This window comes from Cucurbita pepo, chromosome 19 (assembly GCF_057944985.1).
Source record: "Cucurbita pepo subsp. pepo isolate OVF chromosome 19, ASM5794498v1, whole genome shotgun sequence".
In the NCBI taxonomy this organism is placed as follows: domain Eukaryota; kingdom Viridiplantae; phylum Streptophyta; class Magnoliopsida; order Cucurbitales; family Cucurbitaceae; genus Cucurbita; species Cucurbita pepo.
In genome coordinates this window covers 674,189-693,545 of record NC_141816.1, presented here as the reverse complement: position 1 = coordinate 693,545, position 19,357 = coordinate 674,189, and the positions used below count along the sequence as shown (strand labels likewise).

Below are 19,357 nucleotides of genomic sequence, written 5' to 3'. Positions count from 1 at the left end.
TTGTAGTAGCTTAAATCTACCGCTAGAAGATATTGTCCTTTCTGAGGTTTCCCTTTCAAGCTTTTCCTCGAGATTTTTAAAATGGATTTGCTAAAGAAAAGTTTTCGAACCCTTTCGTTCTTTTCAATTTTCAACCGATGTGCAATCTCACATTAGGAATGGGAGTGGGATCTCAACGCATACTTTGTTAGTTCTTTGGAAAAAGAATGGCTTTTGTAATAGATTGAGATTTTGAATTTAATCTTGTGGTCTTTCTATATGGTATTGTAACATCATGAAGAGCCCTAAGCTCATTAGAGCAACTCACAACTCTGTATTCAACTCAAACAAGATTACATCGTTAACCATTATGTAATATACAAATCTGGTTGGTTGATGATCAGAAAACAACGACCAGACTGTACAATAATGTATGGACACTCAGTTCCACCTGAAAACAATTACTTTCTTGAAGGATTCAAATTCAATCTTCATATCCAACGTCGTCGTTTGCATCTAGCACGACATCGGAAGTTCGGGGAAGTCGGGAGCCCATCAATTTTGCTTGATCTCCATAAGCATTTCCACCACCACCTTCATTTTTGGCCTTTTGGCCGGAATGCTATCAGTGCATAGCAATGCAATCTTGAGAGCTGCAAGCATCTCCTTCCTCCATCCAAACGACACCGTGCTCAGCTGGGAATCAAGTATCTGTTCAGGTGTTTCGCCTCTCGACGAAGCACCGTGCACCCACTTCACCAAGTCTACTCCTTCACCAAACTCCTCATCGACTGGAAGCCTGGTAGTGAGAATCTCAAGCAAGATAACACCGTAGCTATAAACGTTTCCAGGTGCCGTAACTTGCATCGTGTACGCATATTCTAAACCGAACAACAAACCGTTAGAATTTCCATTTCAGTTATAGCATTTCAGTTCACAATGAAGATTCAAGCAAGTTACCTGGTGGAATGTAGCCAAATGAACCAGCCACTGCACTAATACTAGCAGTTCCTCTTGATGGATCAAGAAGCTTTGAGATCTCAACCTCTCCAACCAAAGGTTTGAAGTTTGCATCTAAAAGAACATTAGATGATGAAATATCAAGATGAATTATAGCCACATGATGAAGAAAAGCAAGCCCTTCTGCTGCTCCAATGGCTATCGAAAATCTCGTAGGCCAATCAGGTTGATACTCAGGTTGTTTTGTGGACTCATGAAGCAGCTGAGCCAATGTCCCATTGGGTAGATAATGATGAAGCAACAGAGCCACATCTTCATATATTACATATCCAATGAGCTGCAAAAGATTAGCATGACTCAGTTTACCAAGCCTTTCAAGCTCTCTGATCATCTTGCTTTGATGATGAATGATTGTCTTATCCATGGATTTTAGTCTCTTAACTGATATGATCATACCCGAAGGCATAACCGCCTTGTAAACCGTGCTGAAAGTGCCAAAGATGAGCTTGTTTGAATCCTTCAACGTGGCTTTAACGACTGCATCGAGATCGATTTCCTGTCGGAGATTATCGTCGAAGACGTTTCCTGATATTATAATTGGTTGATCGTCGACGGTTGCATCATCTGCAGTCCCTGAAGATTTAGCTGTCTTTTCCTGCTTTTCTTTCATTACGAAAAGTAAAACAACTATAGTTACTGATACGAAGACTGCCAGCCCGGAACCGATGACAGCCAGTATGATCTTGTAAGAGACCTTGTGATGGTAATCTTGATTATATGACCCGATCGAGTTTCTACACGAAATGCTTAATGGCGCCCCGCAAAGGCCATCGTTCCCTAGAAAACTAGAATTTGCACTTTTCTGGAATGGAACAAAAAAAGGAATCGAACCAGTAAGCAGATTATTCGAAAAATTCACCTCTATCAAGCTTAACATGCCCTTGAGTTCGGAAGGGATATCGCCCGAGAGATGATTGTTCGACAAATCTAACGAGACCAGTTTATCCAGCTTCCCCAACTCAGGAGGCACTGGTCCATTTAAATGGTTGAAACTCAAGTTCAAAGCTATCTGTAAATTCTTAATCCGACCGATCTCCGAAGGGATGCTTCCAGTTAAGTAGTTACTCCCGAGTCGGAGGTCGAGAAGCTTTGTACATTTTCCGATCTCGTTAGGTATCTCTCCTTTGATTGAATTCTGTTCCAAAAGCAAGTATTGCAATCTTGAGACATTGCAGATATCTGAAGGAATAGTACCATTAAATCTATTGTTGCTCAAATCAAGCTTGTTGAGATTCTTACACTTGAGCATTGATCTTGGAATATCACCATACAGATTGTTACCAGAAAGAATAAGTTCCTGCAGATTCATCAGTTCTCCAAGCTCGGAAGGAATCGTCCCGGTGAATCCATTCGAGGCTAGATTCAGCAAAGTAAGATTAGAGCACAGCGATATCCGAGATGTTATATCGCCCGATAGGTGATTGTTATTCACTTCAAAGTAAGCAAGGCTACTAACATTTCCAATGGCAGGAGGAACGACACCAACAAGGTCGTTGTTCCCGATTCGAACGCTAGTAAGGCTTTTACAGTTCCCAATCTCTTCAGGAAGATTCCCATTCAATCTGTTTTGTGTTAGAACCAAAATCTCGAGCTTCCCCGAAGCGAAAACGCTTTGAGGAATCGGGCCTTCAAGCTTATTAGTATGCAGATTCAACACTTGAAGTTCAGAAACCAAGCCTAGATTATCAGGGATTACACCATCAAATGCATTCTCATAAGCTGTAAAAACTCTAAGATGAGTGAAATTCCCAACCCACATTGGGATTGAACCATTCAATCTGTTGCTAGAAACTTGAAAATCCCTCAAATTCTCTAAGCCTTGAAGCTCATCTGGAATCTCTCCCACCAGAAGATTATTGGAGAGATTCAATGACTTGAGGTTCTTCAAACCACCAAGCTCGGGCGGGATCGAGCCATCGAACTTGTTCAAAGACAAATCGAGGAATTCGAGCTCGAATAAGTTAGCAAAACTCGACGGAATCTTTCCATGGAAGTCATTGAAGGAAAGATCCAGCCATTTCAAAGCCTTGAGCTGAGAAATCACAGTTAGATTACCTCTAAGAGAGTGACCAGAAAGATCAAGAGATTCAACCATGGAATGATTCAAACCACAACGAACACCTTTCCAAGAACAGTAATCTGAGATGTTTGAGCTCCAGCCAAGAACTTGAAGGTCCTCTCTAATGGAGGACATGATGATTTGATCATCAAGCTCAGCTCCCAGAAACAGGGAACTTGAAAGAAACCCAACAAGAAAAATGAAGAGATAACAACACAAAGAGGCCATAAGAGATTGAAATGATTCACAAAAACCCCTTTAGAAATTGAAGCTGCCAGACCAGATCTTTCTCAAACTTCCCTTTCTCTAAGAGAAACACATTTCAGGGCAAAACCCCATAATAGACCAAAAGAAACCAAAGCAAAAATCAATCCCACTTTCCCACATTACCCATTTCAAGAAACAGGAAATTTCCAAGAAAACCCATCAAAGAGGGAAGTCGGAAGAACTGAATTCAAACCCACAAAAACCCATCTAAGAAACAGAGCAATCCCAAGAACATTCCAGTTTCCAGACAAGAAAACATCAAAAAAGAGAGCCAAGAAACCCCAAAACCATAGATTCAACAAAAAAACAAGTGAAGAAAAGCTAAAACCCAAAAGGGCAAACAATCAACCAACAAGAAACAACAGACAAAAAAGGGAAAAAAGTAGAAAACATCACAGAAAAACCTGAAGAAGCAATGGAGAAAACACTATTCCCAGATGAAATTGACGAAGAAGAAGAAGAAAAACAGTGAAGAACATGAGATTAGAAGGAAGAGGGGTTTTTGATTCCAGAGTTTAGAAGGGTTTTGGTGGGAAAGGGATTTGTGGGTCTGAGAGAGAAAGAAGAGAGAGAGGAATGGATCAAAGTATCACGAGAAATGAAAGACGAATTGATTTGGGTTAGGAGCATAAAAGAAAAGGGAAAGGGAAAAGGAGAAAAGGGGAAAGGAGTATGAGTAGGAAGTGTTGCAGAAGGGGGCAGAGAGTGGTGGTGTGTAATGTATGCATCATTCATGGGACAACATGCTTTATTAGTAATATATTTCTTCAGTTTCCAGTTTCTGCCTCTTACATTTTCCCAATTAAATTTCTCAAATCTTTTTTACAAAATTTTGGGGAATGTATGATTATGGCATAAGTTGCTCAGTTTTTAGCTACATTTCATCATTTACTACACAATTTTTCTCAAATCTATTTATAGAAGTGTTTACATCAACGTAGAACTTGGGTGGGGTTATATACAACCGGATCCCACCGTACCCTATGACTTGACGTTTATAACAGATGTTAGTGATGCATATGTAACTCGTGAATGCTTGATATTTGAGTTTTATGAGATTTTAGTTATTAATCCAACGGTGCATAAGTGGTATTTTTTAAAAAAAATAACTCAACAATTCAGCTCAACACAACAAAGAAATAGAGGTTAGATTAAGTTGTTAACTTTTTCGAGTTGCTCGAGTCACCGACCATTGAAAAAAATTTCAACCCAAGTAATATATATTATTATTTCTATCTATGAAGACGGAATTTTAACTTTTAAGACGAAAAAGGTAAGTTTTTTTAACTCGGTTAAAATTCGAGAAATTAAATTAAATTTATTTTATATGAAGAAGACATTGATGTCATCTCCAACATCATGATGAGTTTGGTGTTATATCCATCCCATCCTTTTGAAAATATATATGGTAAATTGTTGTCATGCTTGGATTGGTATCAATTGCTCAAATATTGCTATTGATGGGATGTATTTTTATTTTCAATACCTCTTCAAAAACTTTATAATATAATACATTTTAAACCAAGATTTTAAGTTGTTTCGTATGACTCTGATGTCGTTTTTCTTTTGAAAAATCTTCCTTCGTTCCAAATGTGTCATGTCTCGAGCGTAATTCATGATCATTCCTTGAATTAGTCAATGTGGGACTCTCGAGGCCTATGGAGTCCTCGAGCAACCTCCCCCTAAGCAAGACTGGTATGATATTGTCAACTTTGAGTATAAGCTCTCATGACTTTACGCTTCCCCAAAAGGGCTCGTACCAATGCAGATGTATTTTTTACTTATAAACTCATGATCATTCTCTAAAGTAGTCAATGTGGGCTCCCTCCGAACAATCCTCAACATTCCCTTGTAATTTTTATGTTCGTCTGTTCTTTTCGTTACGTTATTATTATACTTAGAAAACATCAAATTTGCTTTTGAATCCATTTTCAAACAAATCTTTTAAGATGGGTCCTTTCTTTTCTTTCTCTTTTCTTGTTGTGTCACTTTTTCTCTTTTCCTTTTCTTAGTTTCCAAATCATGTAAGAGTTACCAAAAATTCCTTTATTGCCAAAACGGCTATATAGTAAAGGTGTACACGGTTTAGATTAGGTTGTGTCGGAGAAAATCTTTGGATTAACTTGAAATTTTAGGTTGGTTGAGTTGGTGACCCGAACAACCATAATAGAGTTCATAACCCAACCCAACACAATCCAAAAACAGAGGGTTGAGTTGTCGGGCTGTATTTTTTTAAAAAAAAATATTACTTATCAACCATACATGTTATATTAATAACTAAAATCTCATAAAACTCAAATACCAAACATTCACAAGTCACAATACATTACTATCATCAATTTTATACGTCAAATGTTCTTAATTTTCATAATGATCTTAAAAGTAAGGTTGGGTTGTAACTCTACTTTCGAGTTCGGTGGGTTGACCTGACTAAAGAATGTCAACTCGCATAACGACCCAAATCTTCGATTTTCCAAAAATTCGACCGAACCCCCTCCCTCCCCTCCAAAGAAAGACTAACCAGATCCAACTTTTATGGTTTGAGTTGGATAGTCTAGGTTAGTCCGGTTCTCGAGTCACATGAACAACCCTACCATATAGTTTTCTTTCCCCTTATACACATAAAATAAAATACTAATAGGAATTAGTGTTATTTTTAGCAATTATTTTTCTAAAAAAACACTATCAATTAAAACCCAAAAAAGAGAATATATGATTTTTTATTTATTTTTTAATTATTATTACATAAATATCTTGAATTGCTGAAAGACTATTCTCCCAACCATGGTCAAACTTCTCAAAAATATAATACCTTTTAATTTATAATATATGCATGTGTATTTATTTTGATTAGAAAAAAAAAATAAAATAGGGAAGATAGAATGCCAGAGCTGTGATGTAAGAAAACAGCACAGTCAGGGGTGAGGAAGATTTGATTGGGTGGTCAAAGTCAGTGACAGAATATTTGTGTTATTTTAGATTTGCTAAAGTTTCACTTTTGATTAGAAAGGAAACTTTGTCATTTAATTGTACTAATCATTATGTCTTCAATATTTTATGTTGTAAATTAAATATCAAATTACAAATCCCAAATTTTAAATTTTTTTTTTCTATTTAATTTCTAAATTTTTAATACCATATTTATTAGTTATAAATTAAAAGTTGAAAACGGTTCTAATTAAGAGGAAGATCATGAATATATAAGTAAACGATACTATCTCTATTCGTACGAGACATTTTAGGAGAACCAAAAGCAAATTCATTAGAGTTCATACTCAACCCGAGCAATATCATACTAATATGTTGAGTCGTTGTTCCTATCCAGCTCCAATTCAGTTCTCTACGAAGAACTGTTCGCTTCATTCCAGCTTTGGCCTCAACCAGGGTTCTCCATTGCTTCTTCCATTCGATGACACCTCTACAGGTTTGTTTCTTCAATGACGGAAAGATTCTTTGTCTCGACCTTGACGTCGATGAAGGTTTTTTGTTGCTTCTTTTCTCCCGTTACACTTTTTCAACGTGCCTCTTTACTACATTGGTTCAAAACTAGGTTTGCTCCTCCCATCGTTCTAAACCTTGACCTCGACCTCAGTAAATGAGTCAAATTCCAGGTAGAGTTAAGATGTAGGGTTGCAATATATAATTGAAATGTAACAAAATAAAATGAATAACAACTCCAAGGAAGCACAACCAAAGAAAGGCAAACAAGAACTCCTTTCATTAAATTATTGGAGGGAAGTCACATTAATTATTCATATCATAAAGTTTTTTTAAAAAAAATATATATGTATCAAATCAAATGGGGGATGTGGGACCAAATGATGGGCATTCGGGTTGAAATATGAACTCATTTCACGAACATAATAGGTAGTAGAGTACCCGAAACATGTTTTTCCATGTTATAAAAATCGAACCTCTGATCTATTGGTTGAAAACACACGCTTTATGTCAATAACTTCGATTAAATTTACAAATTAGAATAGTTTAGGCGTTTCGATTGGTGGGTTTTGCTTCCCGTCACCTACAATTGTTGTCGTTGACACTCCTCTAGTCTGTCTCCAGTACTTCTCTCTCTTAAACGAATAGTAGGTTGTCGGTGAATTTTTCTTCCTCTTCCTATGACCCAATTAGGCTTCCTCACCACTCTCATGGAGGTCGACGCTTTGTTCAATCAGGTTTAGGAGCGAGAATTTCGAGGACTTAAATCTCTCTATCTCTCAGCGTTTTCTCGTAGTAATTTTTTTTTTATTGCGTCTCTCTTTGCTGATTTTCAAAGTTTCCAGATCAGTAGACGTAGGGTTGGATTAAGGTTGAGTAGGTTAAAGGTGAATTGTTGTGCTTGCTAAAAATTCTTCGAGAAATGAGACTTTCCTATGGGACAAACGTTTTATTTTTCAAATTTGTTAGATATGTATGCACATGGCGTGCTTTGTGCATTGTATGATTATGATGTATGGCAAACCATGATTGAAAACTATGATGGGACCTATTTGATGAATGATATAATAGTTATGATGACAATGACTTTTGTTGTGGTAAATATTCATTATGTGATCCCGTAGTTAGCCACCCGAGTCACCGTATGGACTGAACTTTTACTTTGTTGTGTTGCTCATAACGGGATTTAGGCATTACGTATAATCAATATTTTTTTTGAACTGACCACGAGCGTACGAGTTGAGTGGTTAGTTTCTCAGTGTATCGTTAGGATCGAGTTAGACGATCCTGATCTAGAACAAGTAATGATCTTGGTTTATTTGTCATACTAGATTGAATTTTTTTTTTTTTTTTTGAAGCATACAAATTTAAAAATTTTGAAATATATACGTGAGATCTGAGAGGAACGAAACATTCGTTGTAAAGGTATGAAAACCTCTCCTTAACATATACGTTTTTAAATCGTGAGGTTGACGATGATACGTAACGGGCCAAAGTGGACAATATATATTAGCGGAGGACTTGGATTATTACAATATGGTCAGGTAGTGTGTCAGCGAGAATGCTAACCCTTAAGGAGAGTGAATTGGGAGAAGTCACATCGGTTGTAGATGAAAACGAAATATTCCCACAAACGTATTGGACAATGTAACTAAATTTTCTCTTCATTTTAATATTTTATAATATAATATTTCTACTCACATATTAATAATTATTATAAATTTTTTAAAAATAATTTGATTAATACACAGATTAATAATTTAACAAAACCCTAAAAAAATCACAAATTTTAAAATGAAAATAGGCAGAAAGGGGAAAGAATTAAAGAATGTTATGAGAAGTATAAAATAGTTTTAAGTTCATCATGATTGATTTAAAATTAAATATATTAATAAAGAAAAGCTAACCTTTTAAAATAATAATAATAATAATAATAATTTATTAAGTTCTTTTTGGTTAGTCAAAAAATTGAATAAAAAAAAGGGAAAGGGACATTGGGGCAGGAATCAAGGGGCTAGGACCTGGTTGGTGCACCCTCATCATATCCAATCATTTCTCTTAATTTCCCATTCTTTTATAATTTCATGTCCTTTTTTTAAAAAACAAAAATATTTAAATTATTCTTATTATATTCAATAACATACCAACATGTTTATTCTCAATTTTTAATTATTTTCTAGCTTTTTTTTTTCTTTAATATTTTTTTTACCTCGAGATAAATTGCACAATTTTTTTATTTTTAAATTGAACTAGATATATAAAAATTAAATTAAATATTGACGGAGCTTCTCAAATAAAAAAAAAGTTGGAATAGACTTGAACAAAATGAATTGTTAATTTATTGAAGTTATAAATGCACTTTTTTTTTTAATGTTACTGAGAGATTATCATGGCTCTAAGTTCTAAATAAATTTGTGTGATTACCATGTCTGGATTATAAAACTTTCCCAATGTCTTGCCCCTAATTAATTAATTTGTGTGATTAGTATTATGTCTAAATCATAGAAACCGAACTTAAACTTGTAAGAAGCTAAACGGAAAGTTTTAAAACGAGCACTATGCTCAAACTATAGAAACCTAACTTAAATTTGTAAAAATGATATTCTTATCTCATCTAACCGACTTTAAAAAATAAACATATTCATGTTGAACATAACTATTTGTGGGAAATCCTCGCACTCTTTATTGACACTAATCGATAAGAGATTATAAGACATTCTATATAATATTACTGCACTTTACTATTTGAGTCTGCTTAGACTTTCTTGAGATTTTATGAGAGGAAAACGTTAGTAGAGACAATTTATTCATAAAATATATGACAATTTATTACTAAGATATCTAAATCATTTTCCTAAACTATATCACTAGATATCTTTGTTCTTAAAATATTAGATATTTATTTCTAAATTATACAGACAATTGGCTCATACAATTATTAGATTAAGAATTCAATAAATGACTCGAGTTCTTAAATAAAAGAAACAAGGCGAAAACATAAAAGGGAAATGGATAGACAAAATGCCAATGGGTTTGTTAGGGAACAAAGTTGATGAAAAAAGGGCTTTTTTTTCTCCTTGTCTCAAAGGACAAAGAGTGCCCAATTTCATCTCCCACCTTTCTACCAATGTCATGTGGAGGGGTGATGGGTGTGGGGATGAACCCCACTTTATAACTCATAATTCTCAGCAAAAATATACCATTTTTTTAAATACAAAAAATTAAAAAATTAAAAAATTAAAAAATTAAAAGCTATTGGGATTCAGCCCTCACTTTAGAAGACATGTATCATGAACCTTGTATCATGGATTGTCTCACCTATTTCTTTCTCTCTCTAGCCTCCTGTTTCTTTCTCTCTCTAAACACTATGAAAAAGTTTTTTTTTTTTTTTTTTTTTTTTTTTTTTAATAATTTGTAAAGTTGTCAAATATAAAATCGAATTAAAAAGGGCAATTTTAGATTTTTTTAATCAATTTCAAAATGAAACCTTTTATTTTATTGAATATATGGAGAAATTTATTATACCTTTTAAAAAAGGGCTTTTGTAGCTAAATTTTATGCGTTTTATTGTTTAGATTTTTCAAAATTGATTGATTAGTTTTTAATATTTTTTTTAAGATGAGTATTAAATTTACTATAGCTTCAAGCTCGAGATTCAATAAATAATTTAAAAACTACAATTAAGGCTTACAAGAGAGTAAAAATGATTTTTTTTTCCTTGAAAAATAATGATAATTACCTTATGGAGGTGCAATGAAGCCACGTATTTCTGAGTTTGCGTCCTTCATGGGCCTAAGCTCGGAAGAAAAGAGCCCAAAGCGTAGCCCAAATTGCGTCTTATTCTGGGCCAAGATTAAGACTATGATAGTTTTGGGCCAGGCCCATCATGGTTTAGAGTAAAACCTTGCAGTGCCATAAGATACCAATAGAACATTTTGTTTTACAATTCCCATTAATTTGGTTGTGTGCATCCCTTTAAAAATAATGTAGGATCATCAATATAAAATAATTTTTTTTATGAAATATATTTTTTTCTATATAAAAAAAATAACGTGAGATCCATCACCATTAAATAATTATTTAAGAAATAATTTCTCTCAAGTCAACATTATAGTTTTAAAAAAAACATAACCTTCTTCAATTCTTAAAAAGTTTTTCAATCTCACCTTCACCATTGGAGACGATGCCAGAAATGGCTGCCATGGATCCATGGATGGCCAAGCTTTCGCTGCCCATCAAACCACAAAGTTGGCTTCATTTCTAGAGGGCTTGGAAGATCCAAAACTGCAAGTTTGAAGTTCCAAGCAGGCACAATTAGCACAAGGGTTACATTTTACGGTGCTTATTATCACATCAAACTCCCATGACTTTGGCCATTTATGTGGCCTTGTCTTGGACTATGTTGTAGTTGTTCCAGCCTAGATGATCTTGGTACCAACATATATTTCTTATTGATGAAAAACATGCTTGGGTTTCTATAGAAATTGTGTCCTCTTTGATATCATGGATGATTTGTTTCTATATAAAACTGAGAATTTGTTCATCTGATAATCATAGATATTAAAGGATTATATAATATAAATATATGGTGAAAGTTCTTAGCAAAAGGCTTGCAAGTAAATACTATTCACAAGATTAAATTGTACACATGTTTAAGAACATATTCTAAAATCTTAAAATCGATCAATAAGAAAATAACCCATAATCACAAGTGGGTCAAGAGGCATATTCCCATTCTTATTATTGTTCAAGATTATAGTGTCACAGAGCTGAATTCAGTTGATTCTCCCCCTAAAGGACAAAATATATTGAGGAGATTTCAAAATGGAGAAACAATGATGCATACTTCAAAGCTCTATGTTTCCTATCAAGCTTTAATCAATTCTGGTATACTACTCTATGATATTTAATTTGCTTACAAATCTGGCTCGATCAGAACTTCCCAGAGACTGTCTACGGCAGAGTTAGGACCAGGCTATAAATGAACGAATCTACTCGGAGTTTGTCAAGCAATCTGCAAAAAAAGACATCAAAGCTGTAAAAAATAATATGTTTTGTTGGACTTGCTTGCTTTGAAGACATCAAGTAGAGAGGAAGCTGGGAGTTGAGAGTGTCTAGTACCGTGTAAATATAGGGATCTTGGCGCCCACCTGTTCCGGATCTTTTGATCTCTTCCAGTTTCAACAGGCTGCCAAGGAAGGGGAAACAGAGAGCAAACAATTTCATGAATATAAAATTGATCCTAATCAATCCATAAGCTTGAAATTTTGGATCTACGTGTTGCCTAATATTTGAACTCACATAAGAAAGAATAGAGTTCATTCCCAACAGTGATGTTATAAATTATCATCAAAGGTGAAAGTAATCCGAGGGCATAGATGATCCGACCGTGTACAGTGAATGTGTGAATTGGAAGCTCTGGTTAAAAGCATACGGTGGGATCATAGACTTTACAGCCAACGTGGTGAGATGTGAGAGAGAGAAGAATGAATTACATTCTGAGAGCCTTGCTTGTGTCAGGGCTGTCGCCAAGCACTTGGCGTATCTTCACCTCAGAGGAACAGCCACCAGAGAGGTAACTCAAAATGGCTTCGGCCCGCCGGCGCATATGAGCCGTTGCGACGTGCCTTTTCCTCCATACGTGACGAATCATTTCTAACTTCTTCTCTGCTCTGGTAACCAGGCGATGGATTGGAGCGCTTGTGACCACGCTTGAGCTGCTTGACAAACAAGACGACTCCGAGGACACGGAGCCTGAAGACAGGGTAACGTCGTCTGTCGAAGTGAGATTCCGGTTCTCGGATATCCGTATTAGCTTCGAACGACTCTTTCTCACGACCTGTGGGGAAGTTGTTAGACTTCAGAGTTTCATATTCAAAATTATCAAATTAATTAGCAATTAAACGCTTCTTCGATCGAAGTATTAAGACTTGGAATGCATCTAATTGAAATTAAACCGGTTGAAATTCATTTGACAGATAGGTAAGTAGTCTGGAGGAAGTGAAATTCTAACATTCGGATCAAATTGACGTTGATATCGAAGAAGAAACAACAACAATGATTGGATAGCCAAGCATCGATAATAAAGCGTACGATAAGCCAAGCACTATTGAACACGAACTAAATTCAGATACCAGCAGAAGATTTCCCGATCGTATTGAGCTCATCCAGAAACTAATTCAAATAAAAAAAAAAAAAAATCATAAACGCCAATCCAAATCAATATTTCTTTTACTTCAACCAAAACACAGGATAACACACAACAGAAAATGAGCAAACGAAAACAGAGCCTAAGGTACCACATCAAACAATATACAAGAAGAACAAACTCAAAGACGCAGAAATCAGCTAAAACAGATGAGAAGTAAAGAAAATTACATGAAGCTTGAGATCGTCGCGATAAGCCGGAGTAGATAACAACAACGGCTCCTCAGCTCGAGTCTCGGATGATTCATCTGATCTAGTGAGTACCGAAGAGCAAGACTTCGAATAGTCATAAAGCACCGTTATCTCTCTCAAGAAACTTCCTCCGATAGTGTCCTCCTCAGACAACCACTCGTCTTGACAAACCGATCTACAGAGAGTCAACAAAACACAGAAACAGAGAATGATAAAAGTGAAAGAAACGGATGATCAAATAGAACAGAACAGAGCAAATTAACAGAGAAAACAGAAATTGAAATAAGATCCGAAATCTTACACAGGCGGAGACGGGGGAGGAGGCGGCGAAGTGGAGAGGAGGAGCAGAGCAGAAGCGACTGTGCGTTCCAGAGAGCAAGGGAACTCTGCCATTGATTCTATCAGTAACGACTTTGTGGCGGGTGATTCTCAATTATTTGAAATTTTTACTCTCTTTCATTTGTATGGTTCATTTTTTATATATATATTTTTTCTTTTGAAAAATTTGAAAAAAAAAAAAAAATGATTGATTATTACTATTTTTTTTATTATGTTTTAGAAAAAAATTAATTAATTATACGAAGAATTGGGAAACACCATACGTTTTAGGATAAATTACAAAAACTAATGCAACTATAATAGTCATTATAATTTTACTCTCAAACTTTCATATTATAAAGTGATTATAATATTTATTTAACTCAATATTAATTATATATATTTTTTTTAAATTTCTAGACGATGTTGAGCTGGCATTTCAATTTTCAAAAATAAAAAATTTTTTTATTGTAAAAATTGTATACAGTGAGGATTTGCACTAAGTAAAAGAGAGATACATAAATAAACAGAGATCACATAAGAGCGATTATGAGGATAGGATGACTAAAAAATACTTAAAAGAATTAAAATCTCAGTCTATTCCAACAATGTGCACCTTCCTTTTTGGTAGCTCAATCATAAGAACGTTAAGCGTAGTTTACTTGAAACAATTCTATATTGGGTGATTAAAACAATACTTTACGTGACAAACGTTAAGCGTAGTTTGATTAAAACAATACTTTACGTGGCACTCGAGTAAAGGAGGGATACATGAATAAACCGAGATCACAGTCGAATGAGAGCGATCATGAGGATAGTATGACTAAGAAAGACTTAAAAGAATTAAAGTCACTGTCAATTCCAATAATGTGCTCCTTCCTTTTCGATAGCTCAATCATAGGAACGTTAAGCGTAGTTTACTTGAAACAATTTTATGTTGGGTGACCTCCTAGGAAAATTTTCTTGGGAAGTATTCGAAGGAGAATAAAACATGCTAGAAGGACTAGTATTGGTCTTGTGAGAATAGTCTTCACTCTCAAATGCCATAAACTACTATCCTTCTCATGGTAAAGACTCGGTCACCTCGTAGCTCATCTATATCAAACAATTTACGTCTCAGATTAACATGCATACAAAAGGTCTTAGTTTCAAAAGGTCAATTTTAGGCATGCATAACATCATAGCAACTTTAGGCATGTCTCGAGTTTTGATGAGTCTCAGAAGTCCAACTTCGTACCTTTCCGGCATAAACCGTTTATCTTGTCTTGACTTTTATTCTAGAATTGTAAAGGAGAAAGACACTCTATTTTTTTCTAAACATAACTCCTGGCTAGTTCCGAGCCTTTCCGTCACAAGAGATCACTCTTCGAGGTATAGCTCAGGAGAGTGTATGATGTCGATGGCCCAAGGTAGAGCACGTGTGATGTCCCACATTGGTTGGGGAGGAGAACAAACCACCATTTATAAGGGTGTGGAAACCTTCCCCTAGTAGACACGTTTTAAAGCCTTGAGGGGAAGCCCGAAAGGGAAAGCCCAAAGAGGACAATATCTACTAGCAGTGGATTTGGGTCGTTATAGATGGTATCAGAGCCAGACATCGGACGACGTGTCAACCTTCTCGCTGTTCCCCGAAGGGGGGTAGACACGAGGCGGTGTGCCAGTAAGAACGCTGGCTCGAAAGGAGGGTGGATTTGGGGGTGGTCCCACATTGATTGGAGGAAGGAAAGAGTGCCAACGAGGACGCTGGGCCCCGAAAGGGGGGTGGATTGTGATGTCTCACATTGGTTGGGGAGGAGAACAAACCACCCTTTATATTATAAGGGTGTGGAAACTTTCTCCTAGCATATGCGTTTTAAAGCTTTGAGGGGAAGCGCGAAAGGGAAAGCACAAAGAAGACAATATCTGCTAGCGGAGCTTTGAGGGGAAGCCCGAAAGAGAAAGCCCAAAGAGGACAATATCTGCTAGCGAGATCGTACTTGAGCAGCTATTGAACCTCGCTAAGCGAGTGATATTTCATCTCGTTCCCGTTCTTCATTTGAGATCGTACTTGAGCAGCTATTGAACCTCGCTAAGCGAGTGATATTTCGTCTCGTTCCCGTTCTTCATTTTCTTAGGTTCGGAGAGTGTCTTACTAGTTAATACAGCTCCAATCCTACTCAAACCGACATATTTCATGTAATTTTCTATCAAAACACCCTAAATCAACCTTGATTCTAAGAATCTCATGGCAAACGAATCTAAAAAATGTTGTTTTTTTAAAAAAAAGAAATTATAAATAAATAAAAAAACGATAAGTGAACCGAATCCGACACCTATTTAATCTCAACATTCGTGTAACATGAACTGAATCCGACACCTATTTGATCTTTGAACGAAACATCTTTGGAATGACCTTTTATCTTTAGGGGATATATGTCCCACCATTAAGAAAAGTTGATATTTAAGAATTGTGAAGTGGACAAGGGCAATTGCTTGAGGCTTCCAAACACACAAGATTTCCAACCCATACAAAATGGTGTGGTCAATCTTGGATAGCATATGGGGGCCAACTCCATGAGGAAGAAAACAACCCTTGCTTTGACATATAACAATCAACACTCAACCCTACCCTTCAACCTTTTTCCTTTATTTGACACACGATTCGAGTAAAATCGAAAACAAAAAATATTCCTTGAACCGTTCGAGTGCCAAATAAAATATCGGTTTTGATTCTGATATGAATATTTACGGTTTAATATGACCATAAATATTAGAGATAATGAGCTTAATACTCTTAATTAGTTAAAAAAAATATATTGAATTTAGTATGTTTTACGGGGAGTAATTCTATGCTAGGTGACCTCCTGAAAATTATCCGAGAATGCATGTGAGTGAAGACAAATCATCCTAGAATGACTCGTGTTGGTATGCGAAGATGGTCTTCACTCTTAGTAATCTGGCTATGTCGTAGGGGATGCAGTGGAATGTTGTTGTCTAATAGATTTCAAAAGTTCTAAAATATTTAGTATATCCATGGGATTTTTATTTTATGTCTAACAATTCAGATCATATTCGGTTATCAAACAGTTACAAATCACGAGGTATCACTGGCATCGGTACAAACTTTAAAATTTATAATATTTTTAATGTAACGCAGGGTCGAGTTAGGTTGTAATCCTATTTTTGGGTCCCGACAAAAAAAAAAAAAAGTCAACCAGCAAATCGAACCAAATCTTTTTTCAGTTTTCCAAAAATTCAACCCAACCCAAACCGAAAAAATCTAACCCAACCTAACCTAACTTTATAACTAGGTTAAGTAATCTAGATTCGTTAGATTATCGAATCATATGAATATCCCTATAGAAACTTGAAAAATCAGAAATTGATTAGACGCTTTTATCGTATAGGGACCTATTAAACATCGAGGGACTAACCGAAAATTAATTATTTTAAGTAGATTATTATAGTATAGGCTAGTTTTGATAACATTTAGATTGATAAGATAAAATAATCATGAGTCAAATTTGGAAATCAAGGTGCCAATATTTTATTTGATAAAGTAAAGTTATGCTCATTTGATTTATTTAAAGTTAAATGATATTTTATATTAGAAGACGTGGGGCTATGAATTTGAATAATCAGCTTCGGTTTCACGGTTCTCCTTTTCAATTGATGTGAGATCTCATCATTCGGAGAAGTTTCCATACTCTTATAAGAAATGTTTCGTTCCCCTTTCCACCCGATGTGGGATCTCACAACCTATCCCCTTCGGAGCCAGCGTCCTGGCATACCATTGGGTGTCTGGTTCTGATATCATTTTGTAACAGCTCAAACCCACCGCTAGCAGATATTGTCCGCTTTAGCCCGTTACGTATCGTCGCTAGCCTCACGGTTTTAAAACACTTCTATTATAAAAAGTTTCCACATCCTTATAAGAAATGTTTCGTTCCCCTCTCAAACCGATGCAAGATCTCATAAAATGCTTCTAAAAGTGACGATTACTTCACATGCAAACATGAGTACATGTCCTAACTCACATACTTCTTGAGACCGAATCCTCAGCATGACGTGTTATAAAATTCAATCGACTGAGTGAATAGAAAATTATTTAATGTGATTGACTCTTCTAAATTTTTAAATCTACCGTTAAATTATAGGGTCAAAATTGTAAGACATGTTTCGACAAGTTTTTAATGAATTTTATAGCTCGTGTTTTTATATATATTTTAATTTTCTATTAATAAATGAAGATTAAAATCCAAAATTTAACTTATTTTATTTTCCTTCCAATATATTTACAATAATTTCTTTGGTTATTTTCAATCTAAAAACTATAAACAATTGAATAAATAATCATTTGATAATGACACATCAACAAGAACTCACACTAATGAACATAATAACAATAATAGTAATAATAGTAATAATAATAGTTTATTATTAAAATTAACTCACACTATAATTATGCATCTTATAACAAAACATTACTCTATAATAATGCATCATAATAGGAAGAAATTTAACTCCTATAATAATGTAAATATTATAAACTTATTGATGCAAGTTTTATTTTGGAAATAACTTATTCACTAAATTATTAATTAACCATAAATGCTATAATTGACATTTATTTTTTATTAATTAAGTTTTTTTTTTAATATAGTTTTAACGAGCGAAAAATTCAAACATCTAACGTTTCAGTCGAATTTGTGACACTTGAGTAAAGGAAGAGTACATGAATGAATAGAGACCACATCTAAATGAGAGTGATACTAAAGATACGATGTTATCTATACAAACAAGTTGCACATTCTTTGGTGGTGGTTCATTCGTATGAACTTCATGGCTAAGCGAGTTTTGCTTGGAGCAATTTTAAGTTGAGTGACCTCTTGAAAATTTTTCTTAGATGCACGTGAGTGAAGATAAATTATGCTGGAATAACGCTATTAGTTTGTAGGGATAGTTTTCACTCTTAAGAAACAAGGAGTAGGTAACCTGACCATGTCGCAAGGATTAGGAGTATGTCGGAGCCATCAGAGGCCGATAGAATGACTAAGAAAGACTTAACAGAATTGAAAGTGAGATTCTGAATCCTGGGTATGAGGCGTTACAACCAATCAAATGTAAATAGTTAGAGAATCCTTGCCTCGCTTCATAGAAGTGAAAGCTATCCCCACGGACCAACCCGAGTCCTTTCAGCTTGCTTTTTCTTCACTCGCATGCATCTTAGAAAAATTTCTAAGAGGTCACTCGAGCAAGAGCCTAATTCTCTCAACCTAAAATTCTATCTAACCCAACCATTATAATTCGGGTTGGTCCTTTCAGCTTGCTTTTTCATCACTCACATACATCTTAGGAAAATTTCTAAGAGGTCACCCGAGCAAGGGCCTAATTCTCTCAACCTAAAATTCTATCTAATCAAACCCTTATAATTCGGGTTGAGTCCGTTCGAATTTTTAGGTTCAATGTATACCCCTACTCAAAGCTAATTTTGAAATTTTAAATGACAATTATTATAAAATTAAAATGTAAAGATTAAATCATTATTCACAAAAGTTAAAATGACCAAAATAGAAAATTAAATAGCTACAAATCAAAATTAAAACACTAAATTATTATTTTCAAGACCATTAGAAATCAAAAGTATTTAATAAAAAAAATTATTATTGATATATTGGAACATAATTCACTAAATAAGTACTAATAAAAAAGTCAACCCTACCAATAAAAAAACAAAAAAAACTTAAAATTCACTCGATCACATTTAATTATTTAATTTTCTTAAATAAAAAAATTTGAGGTTTATTTTCGCTTGAGAAAAAGTGGAAAAAAAAAAAAAAAAAAACTAATCTTTACGAGTTTTCCGTTCCATAGAAGATGCAGAGAGAGGCAACACAG

General features: G+C 34.9%; 2 protein-coding genes across 2 annotated transcripts; both read right to left on the bottom strand.

Annotated features, from left to right (window-relative positions):
• Positions 1-280: 280 nt before the first annotated feature.
• Positions 281-3,890, bottom strand: LOC111781631 (leucine-rich repeat receptor-like tyrosine-protein kinase PXC3). The gene is made up of 2 exons (XM_023662319.2): positions 940-3,890; positions 281-860 (listed from the first exon to the last, which is right to left on the bottom strand). The coding sequence occupies exons 1-2, from the start codon at positions 3,284-3,286 to the stop codon at positions 535-537; spliced, it is 2,673 nt and encodes an 890-aa protein (XP_023518087.2). The 5' UTR covers positions 3,287-3,890; the 3' UTR covers positions 281-534.
• A 7,878-nt stretch (positions 3,891-11,768) lies between these two features.
• On the bottom strand, positions 11,769-13,601 carry LOC111781591 (uncharacterized). The gene is made up of 5 exons (XM_023662276.2): positions 13,464-13,601; positions 13,142-13,337; positions 12,259-12,602; positions 11,885-11,951; positions 11,769-11,777 (listed from the first exon to the last, which is right to left on the bottom strand). Exons 1-5 carry the CDS (start codon positions 13,553-13,555, stop codon positions 11,769-11,771), a joined length of 708 nt encoding a protein of 235 aa, XP_023518044.2. The 5' UTR covers positions 13,556-13,601.
• Between the last annotated feature and the right edge of the window lie 5,756 nt (positions 13,602-19,357).

Excerpts from the sequence above, each read along its gene's own strand:
- LOC111781631 (XM_023662319.2), bottom strand. The coding sequence starts at position 3,286 with ATGGCCTCTTTGTGTTGTTATCTCTTCATTTTTCTTGTTGGGTTTCTT. Across the intron at positions 861-939 it reads ATTTGGCTACATTCCACCAG|AATATGCGTACACGATGCAA; the intron begins GTAACTTGCTTG and ends TGTTCGGTTTAG.
- LOC111781591 (XM_023662276.2), bottom strand. The coding sequence starts at position 13,555 with ATGGCAGAGTTCCCTTGCTCTCTGGAACGCACAGTCGCTTCTGCTCTG. Across the intron at positions 13,338-13,463 it reads CCTCCCCCGTCTCCGCCTGT|ATCGGTTTGTCAAGACGAGT; the intron begins GTAAGATTTCGG and ends GACTCTCTGTAG. Across the intron at positions 12,603-13,141 it reads GCGACGATCTCAAGCTTCAT|GTCGTGAGAAAGAGTCGTTC; the intron begins GTAATTTTCTTT and ends ACTTCCCCACAG.